This window comes from Chlamydotis macqueenii, chromosome 1 (assembly GCF_036417535.1).
Source record: "Chlamydotis macqueenii isolate bChlMac1 chromosome 1, bChlMac1.mat, whole genome shotgun sequence".
Taxonomy (NCBI): Eukaryota; Metazoa; Chordata; class Aves; order Otidiformes; family Otididae; genus Chlamydotis; species Chlamydotis macqueenii.
The window spans coordinates 211,772,912-211,782,462 of record NC_141556.1 but is presented as its reverse complement, the minus strand read 5'-3'; the positions used below and the strand labels follow the sequence as shown (position 1 = coordinate 211,782,462).

The 9,551-nt window shown below is 48.1% G+C and overlaps 1 protein-coding gene across 1 annotated transcript in view; it reads right to left on the bottom strand.

Moving 5' to 3' along the window:
- Nucleotides 1-6,467: 6,467 nt before the first annotated feature.
- The window catches only part of GAB2 (GRB2 associated binding protein 2), a 92,563-nt gene continuing 89,479 nt past the window's right edge, over nt 6,468-9,551 (bottom strand). The window contains exon 10 of the mRNA XM_086739713.1: nt 6,468-8,640. Coding sequence (XP_086595839.1) covers nt 8,497-8,640 — 144 coding nt within the window. The 3' untranslated portion in view covers nt 6,468-8,496. The remainder of the gene's footprint in view (nt 8,641-9,551) is intronic.

Below are 9,551 nucleotides of genomic sequence, written 5' to 3'. Positions count from 1 at the left end.
CACCGGAGCAGAGTAGATGGGCAGAATTCCCTCCCTCAACCTGCTGCCCGTGCTCCTCTTTATGCAGCCCAGGATGCAGTTGGCTTTCTGGGCTGCAAGTGCACATTGCTGGCTCATGTTGAATTGTTCATTCACCAGCACCTCCAAGTCCTTCTCCTCAGGGCTCCTCTCAATCCCTTCATCCCCCAGCCTGTATTGATACCAGGGGTTGCCCCAACCCAAGTCCAGGACCTTGCACTTGGCCTTGTTGAACCTCATGACATTCATATGTGGCCACTTCTTGAGCTTGTCCAGGTCCTTCTGGATGGCATCCCATCCCTCAGGCATGTCAATCGCACCACTCGGCTTGGTGTCATCCACGAATTTGCTGAGTGTGCACTCAATCCCACTGTCCATGTCATTGATGAAGATATTAAATAGTATTTGTCCCAATACAGACCCTTGAGGGACTCCACTCATTACTGTTTTCCACTTGGACACGGAGCTGTTGACTGTAACTCTTTGGACATGGCCATCCAGCCAGTTCCTTATCGGTCTAGCGGTCTATCTGCCAAACCCACATCTCTCCAATTTAGAGGTAAGAATGTTAGGGGGACCGTATCAAAGGCCTGACAGAAGTCTAGTATAGAATTAGTACAGTACATTACTACGTATGCTATACCAGTTGCAGTGTACGCTGTATGAATATTAGTGTTAGTAATAGCAGTAATACTTATATTGGTAAAGTACATATAATTGTATGGCCTATAGTGTTACACACACCTCCGCCCAAGGAGAGCCCACAGCGAGGTCCTCAGCTCCGGGTTCAGCATCCCAGACATGCTGCAGATGTGAGAATTCATTACTCTTGTCTAAAAAAGGGAGTTACAGGGGCTGTACTGTAGGGAGGTGTCTTTCCCCAGGTGTCTTTCTTTTTTTTTTAAGTAGGTATAAGTGTCTTGAAGGAGAAAGTTGAACTTTTAAGTCTGGGGAAACATATTTTTTCTTGTGCGTAGGTTTTATGTGCGTGATTTGGTGTCCTGAGCTGGGGCTCACAGGTGCCGAGCTGCTGATAGGCGAGGAAGGCGGCATTTGCCCTCACCCTGCACACACCAAAGTGTATCCCTGGAGCAGATATATAGTATGAAATTCACTTCAACAGCTGAAAAACACACAACTTGGGTTCTGGTATGAGGAAAAACCCCTAACTACATCCTAAATGCCCTCATTGCACAGACAGGACACCTGAAGCTGTAGGAGATACTTGGCAAGACACTGGGCAGATGCTCTGGAAGCTTTAAGGGTGCTGCATAATTCAGCTTGATCAGGTCATTAATTCCCCCTTTCTCTCTCCACTCTGAATCCACGCTGAAAGTCACCAATGAGAGATGTCTTTTTATTACCATTCTTTTATTTTCCCGTCGCTTTCCCGCCGCATATACAGTACTTAAAAATGAGATCACCTTCACATCGGGCATGTACCATGTTTATTAACAGCAAAAAAAGTATTATCTAGGCTTCACTCAAGACCAATTTACAGGATAAATAATTGTTTCAAATTACTTAAAAAAACCAAACAACAAAACCCCAAAGAATAAATTAATAACTTAAGTGATTAGCTGTCCACAGTGATTTGAAAACTTAATAACCATTCAAACAGTGACACCACAAGAAGACACATACTGTACAGTTTGCCACAGATTACTCTTGTCCCTCCTTCTACAAATGGAAAAAAAAAAATACTCCTTTTTAAGAACAGTCATAGGTTTTGAAACACACACAAAACATCCCTGCGAATAGGCTACCGACGTAACGGCTTCAAAGCCAGGGCTCTGATCCCCTCTTCGCAGCAGGTTAAGAAACAAGTGGAGAACACTACCCTAATTTGGATGGGTCTCTTCCCACGCAACGATGCCTAAAGTCAACAGGGACCTGTTGACTTCGCCAAGGGCTGGGTTGAGTGGGACATAACTACTCTAAAGGTTTGGTCCTAACCCTATGGATTCATTGCTGGGCTCCCCACGGAGCCCAGGATGCTGCTCCCTTCCACTCTCCATGATGTGCTTTGGCCACCACGTTCAAAGGACTCTCAAACAAAATGTGGTATTTTCAGGGTCAATGTGGCAGCGGAACGCTGAAACTGTGCAGAAGTATTTTCCCCTACCCCCCTCACTCAGGAGAAAATCCTGACAATATTTTTCCGCCTTGGTAATCAAGGATGAGGGGGTTTTAATGAATTTTGCAGAATGGGATGTGCAATGTCATGTGTGATGCTGGGCATGACAATTGAGTAGCACCACATGCCACCCAGCCGTTGCATGCAGACCCAAACCAGCTCTTTGCATTATTAAATGTCAATTCATTACACCACATGACACATCTGTGAGGTGGGGAAATAAGTATGAAAATCTTCATTTCACAAGCCGGAGAGAAAGCGAGATACAGAGAGTTTAAATGAACCCCCTCGTCTCACCTGAAGATCAAGTGTGGTGTCACCCAATGAATTACAATAAAAACCATGACTTCTTATCTCCTGGTCTTGGGCAAACCTCTGCCATATAGTCAACCCACTGGCCTACAAATGCACCCATCACACGTTAGCAATGGGCTGCACTGAAAATTAAGAGCCTGCTGATCGGAAGCAAGTCTATTGAGAAGCTCTTTTAGTTCAAGAGATAGAGCCATCTGACCCAGCTCCTGCTCCAGATGTTGCTGGCTGGTGCTGAAATTCGGACACCACATGCCAGGATCGGATGGCCGTGGGTTGGTGGGTGGAGAGCTGTTTGGTGACACCTTGCTACATATCAGCTTTTCTCAAGAGCAGCCACTGAAGTAACAACCTGATTAACAGTAGAACTCTAGGAATTGCAAACAAGGAGATAAAATTGCGACTACAAGGATGAGACACCAAGGACGAGCTGATGGAGGGATGACCTGCTCCATGCCATGGAGAAATCATAACCAAAAGGTGCACATCTCTACCTGCAAGTGCCTCATTAACAGTCACAAGATCATTGCATACACGTGGGCAGGTTGATGCTTTCTGAGCAGAGAAGAGAAGCACGCAGACACGCAGAGTCACCAAGGGCCATAAACTGGTGTATTGGCCCTTGTGATTTGATGGTGGCCTGGTTCCTCTGATGGCTTTCTGGTGGTCACGCATGTCCTCTGGCTCAGTCCTTGGCTGGGGTAGGGGTTAGGCTCTACTCTCCACCCTTTCCCTTACAAATGGGGTTCTCCACAGACACAGCCCCACTGCACTGGTCTCGTCCAGACAACATCCCTCCAGTGGGACGCACAGTGCGGCTGTCAACTTTTACATGGAACAGCAACGTCACCAGGTGGGAAAACACTGATACAATGCAAGCATGACTTGAGGAAACCATTCCCTTATTCCTCTCCTAGGCCAGGAATATCAGACCAGGGAGATATTTTAAAAATCTTCCTACCAAAGCCCATCACCAGTTAAGACCTGGGCATGGCTCTGCCCCTCCCAAGGAGCCATACTCAGTGGATGGCTGAAAGCAGACAACTTTTCACGGTATGGTCAAGGGACTGGGACCCCAGCATGCAGGGACCTGCGTGAGATTCCAGAGAGGCCTAGGTCCATGTCTACCATAAGAAATTTAGAGGTTCAAGCTGCCCCCCAGTTGCTTGGACTGCGTGTCTGTATCCTGGATGACTTGGCCTGGGCCAGCCAGTCCTCTCCCAGGTGCAAACAATGGCCCCAGTGTGGATTAGGCCACCTTGCTGGCGGGTATGGCCTTAGGGGCTGAGCTGTGCCTTGCCACTTGGCTTCATGGCTGGAGAAGAGGCCCTGGCACTGTCTAGGATGCTACAGGACTCTAGGTACTGCCTTTGGGCCCTTCCCTCACATGGAGGAGTTCCCACACAGCCCTGGCAGCAGAGAGTCTCAGGGTAAATCGGGGGGAAAGATGTCTCTAGTCTCACCCCCTGCTCCAAGCAGGGTCAACCATGGGGTCTGACCTCCTCGCTCAGGGCCTGATCTAGTCTGGTGTTGAAAAGCTCCAAGGATGGAGATGGCACAACCCCCTGGGACACCCTGTGAAGCCATGCCACTGCTGCCCCACGATCAGCCCAAGGAAGCCCCAGAGCAAGTTGTCCCCCAGCATGGCCAGATCCCCACCACCCTTCTAGTAGGGCTTCTTCTGCCCAGGTCAGTAATGGGCACACGGTCTGGGGCTCCCTGAAAGCCAGAGTGCTGAGGCATCATGTTGTTGGGCAGGATGACCCCTTCAAGGGCAAAGGGTTCTGGATAAGTCCCAAAAGTGATGGGAGCTCCCCTCCCACCAGTGCCTTTACTGAGCAAAAACCCACTCTACAACCCACAAACCTTCCCTGTAGATCTGACTTGAGACCCATGCCAAAGGAGGACATGGTGAGGATCAAGACTCAAATCTTGCTGGCAAACACTCTTGCCTTCACTCCTCCCAAACTCATGTTCCCTGGCCCTGGGTCCAAACCCATCCCAGTTATCCCCCAGTCAACCCAAGCCTTAGCTACCTTTTTGTTCTGGCTCCGGATCTGGCCCTGTCTGCCAGAGACTCAGATTTTCCCTGGCATAATCTGCACTCACACACATTTTCTTTCTCCAACTTGAGACCAACCCTGAGCCTGGCATCCATTTAGAGCTGGGAATTTTTTTCTCACCGAACACTCAAATGTCAGTTCAGAGAAAATCAGCGCCAAGGCAGCTCACACATCTCACCAAACAGAGGAACCATGAGCAGCAGCTGCAGACTCACAGCAAAGGATGCACACTTTTGGAGACTTCTGCCTTTAAAACCCCCAACTGAACCATTTTAAAGCTCAGGAGAGCTTTGATCTACGGCCCTGGTACTTCTTAAAACTAAATATTGAGGTCATTATGCTTGTCCCACAGACAACCCTTCTCCATGAGAGACACACACATATGCAAGCACATTTCTTTCCTTAAATGAGTCCGTAGAACTGAAGAGCAGGCTCTGACATGAAGACTCAAGCCATTTTCATTGCAATTCAAATGAATCACTTGGAATGTTCTCAGCTTCCTAAAATACCTATTTCTAACAAAAGAGTCACTCATACTTGAGCATCCAAGTATAGAGTGGATGTGATATAAACTCGATGCCTTCAGGACAAGGTTCTTGGTAGTCCGTCTAATTAAACCAGCTGCTTTTCAATATGGTTTAAGACTAAATACTGCACAAACATTAATCATCAGGGACTGCTGAAATCAGCACAGGAATGACTATTTCCATTGCAGCCACTGATTAGTTAACGGCTTTTGGAAGGGGTTGATGTAGTCATGTCTTATGGCAATGAACGGAGTCCATGGGCTGCTACTTAGTTTGAGGGGCCATTTGCTTGGTGCTTAAGCAGAAAAAAAAATATGGAGGGGTATATCTGCTTCTGGGAGAACACAGACCTCACCACTAAGTAGGGAGGGACCAGCAACATAGATGCCCCATCCCTGGAAACATTCCAGGCCAGGTTGGATGGAGCTCTGAGCAACCTGATCTGGTTGGAGATGTTCCTGCTCCTGGCAGGGGGGTTGGGCTGGGTGGGCTTTGAAGGCCCCTTCCAACCCAAACCATTCTGTGATTCTTGGTCCTTTGGAAGAACTAGGTTTTCCAGTACCACGAAGGGCTTTTCCAATCTTAATTAACTCTTTGGATTAAATGTGGGAGCGGGCACTGGATGCACCTAATCCCAGCACAGAAGCACAGGGCACCGACTCAGCAAAATGCATCCCAACCCATTGTGTTGTGTCTCAAGCCATGGCACCATCAGAAATGACTACTGCTACTGCTTCCCCCTTGCCTGCCCATTTTCTGGGGACTTTTGGGACTTGTTGAGCTATTTGTCTCCCAGGTGGAGAAAAAGACTCAATCTGAGCATGGTTTATCACTTGATTTCTCCAGGCTTTTGGTCCGGTTCAAGATTTTTTTTGCCCTGGAGCTGGGCTCACCTTCATCTTGAGAATAGTTGCACTGTTCTTCTGAGACTGACCCAAAGCAGCACAAAGGGCTATTTCCAAAATTGCTGCTGCAATCCACCCCAGAGGTGGCTGTGTTTTAGCGTGAGGGGAGGAGCACAGCAGAATTTTGGCAGGGAAATACATTCAGCGCGCACCATAACCTTTCTCCCCCAACCTCGCCTTCCTTTGTGGCCGCCTAACAGTTCAGAGGATGAAACAGGAAAAAATCATCTTCCCCACTTGAGTCACATTTGCTTTTCAGTGGGGATGGGGAGCTCCCTCCCAGCTGGGTGAACGCACACTTCAGTGGGCCAAATGTTTAATCTCCCCTGAGAGGCAGTGATGAAAGGGTCTATAGAAATATGAAGCACTGCACTCCAGTCTCCATTTCATTATCTCACCACGCAAGCGTGCAAGCCCCCAACGAGAGGCAAAGGCCCTTCCAGGCTGTAACACACTCCCTGACCTTCAGAAGCATCTGGCTGTGCTAAATCTTCCCCTTTGGGTCTTTTTGTTTCATTTTTTTTTTCTCCTAGATGATTATTATTTTTACCATGAGCATTAGGATATCTGCTTCATTATTCCTGTAAAAGGCCAACACTTCAGTGTTTCTTAAAAGGGTTGTCAGAGCTTTTTTTTTTTCATTAATATCCTTCCCTTTCATGGCATGCAAGAAGAAAACATCAACTGATGTTGGAAGTTCAGTATGTATTTTACCATCACGCAGCCCTTAAGGGACTGGTATCCTGTCCCTGTGTGGGTCACATCTGGCTCTTTCCAAACTCAGACCAAGATTAAACAAATGTGTTAACGCTTAAGCATCGACAGTCCATGCAACTTGGTGGTGGTGGTGGAACATAGAGTCTGTAGCACTGGGAGGGGTTCAGCTTGCAGAAAGAATAGCTCCAGCTATTTAATAAATGTTATTACCTAATCTTTCTAATGTCTCCTTTGTTTGGGTCTCGATTTGCGGCCAACCTGTTTATCTGTGTCAGCCTTCGCTGTCTGGCGGTCAGGCTGCTCCACAGCAATCATTAGTCCTTCCTGTTTTCATGAGATCATGAAATATTATCTCTGCAATAAACCGTTTCTTCCTTCTCGGCTCTCCGCGCCCGGCAGCTGCCTGGGGAGCGATCCCAAAGCTTGGATGTGCCAAGGAGGCTGGCAAGGGGCAAGAGCAGATTCTCATCCATAATTAGAGCCTAGGGTCATTAATAACAACAAGCCTCATTTCTGTGTTGAATAAACAATGCTGAAGATGGGGAGAAAATATCTGGTCCAGTCCTTTGCACCCACCACAAACCAACCATAACACTAAAGCTAATATTGAAGCATCTTGTCCCGACTCTCCTGACCAGCCTCTTCCCAAGCCTCACCATCAACCAACATTTCAATTCCTCAACTCCTTCCCTCCAAGACACACCCCATCAGACCTCCTCACCCAAGACCAACCTCTGCACTACAGCATCCACCTTCTCCTGGTCCTCGCAACAGCCTCCCACTCCCTCCTTGTCACCCCCATCCTCATGCCAGTCCAGATATACAGGGTCTCAAGAGCCTCCCTGCATCCCTCGTACTCAGCCACAGAGCTTCTCATGACTGCCATGGATGTAGGACTCTCACTCTATGGGCTTCTTTCGGTGCCACAAAGGGCAGACTTTGGTTCTTAGGGCCAGATTTACAGGCAATTGGTTTCAGCTAGGCACTGAGTCAGGGCTTAAATTGTGCCAATCAAAGCCAGCTCTCCAGCCCATTGACTCTGATGCTGGAGAGCATCAACAGCAGAAGACACCTCAACAAACGTGGCTGTTTCACGCATGCATGCATGTGTGTGAGCATGTGCTGGCATATATGTGGGTGTATGATGCGGCAAGTCCTGGGCTTCCAAGTCACCTCAATGGGGCAGTCTGGATGCTCTTCAAGCTCCTGAAGGTTAACAACCACAACCAAAAACATGGGGGCTGTCCCACCAGGAGGAGAATAGCTCTCAGAGGTTTTGAACATATTTACAAGAGACAGGACAATGAAAGTGATTTCGAAAGGAATGGTCCTTGCTCAGTGTTGGGATTGAGAGGAGGCAGAGAAGAGGACAATCATAAGGAGTGGGGAATCAGAGCTGGAGAATGATGTCCTATGAGAGATGCTGCAAACCTGCACAGCACGGTTTGGGGGTATGGTATGGAAGAAGACGGGGAGAGATGATGCAGTGTTAGCACATACAAGGTGGCTTTAATAGCTGTAGAGCAGAAGATGTGCAGGGTGAAATCTGGTATTGCTAAGTTGAAGTTCCTGGATAGCATATCCAGCAGCTAAAGCGCAAACCTAGCCACCGAACAAAGTTGGTCTTTATCACTGGCAAACAGTATCCGCCAAGTCTTCCCCTGAAATTGCTTCTTTTTGTCTTAAAAGAAAAAAAAAATAATGAAGACCCCCTCTCCTCCACACACAAGTCTTAGAAATCCAGCTCAAGTGGAGCCGGCAGCCCAGCTGGGGAAAACCGCCAGGACATTTGCCTGTTTCGCCGCCTGCCCCGGGCGCTACTGCTTCGTGCTCTTGGCGGGCTCCGAGGACTGCCGCACATCAGTCCACTCCTGCATGGTGCTCTGCAGTGCCTGTGTCTTCTCCTTGTCCACTTGCACGTAATCGACCTTCTCGTCTGAGGCAACCGACGAGGTGGAGGGCTGTGGGGAGGAGAAACACAGTCACCGCCTGGTCACTCATCAGCTCCCTGCTCTTCCCTCTCTCTCCATCCCAGAGCAGCACCGTGGGTGCTGCAAGTTCACCAGCACCTCCTCTGCTTTCTTGCAGGCTCCATAGCTCATCGCTCTCCCTCTAACCTCCCGAAGGGTCTTGGATGAAAGATTCCAGTCTGCTCTGCACCTTGCTTGCATGAGACCATGGTGCAATGGGAGGGTCGAAAACAGCACCTGGGTCTCCACCTTCTCACCGACTCTGAGACATGAATGTTTGGTTGCAAATGTGTTATCTAACTGCTAGAATTGCAAATTTAACATTGCATCTTGCTCATTTTCTTGTAAAGAACTCAAGAACTCTTACAGATACAGGGGCTGGACTAGATGACCCTTGAAGGTCCCTTCCAACCCTAACCATTCTATGATTCTATACACATAAAAATCCCAGGCCCATCTACACTGTTAGGGCACTAGGTCATTTTCATTCCCAAAACAACAGACATGTCTGCAGGTTCACCAAGGAGACCTGGTGAGGAATGAGGAGATAGCTGTTTCTTGTATTTTCTGGAGTCCTGGAACTTTGTCTGCCTCTACAGGTATTTCAGAGGACCTCTCTCTGCTTGCAATTGGAGCCAGATTATGTTTTTTAACGGTCTAAAATAACTTTTCCAGATTGGGATAGAATGTAAATTGGTAATACCTGCAGAAATACTGCTGGGCAGAAAGAAATAATCAAGGGACAACTGTCAAATAATAAAATGAGCTGACCAGTGGGATGCTTTGCCTAGGAAACAAGGCGATGTTTGAGAAAGTTGAGGCTAACTCACAGGTGGCTCCCACACAGGTTTATACAATGCCTTGTCCTTCACCATCCCCTTGCTCAGGTGCTGCTTGCCTTG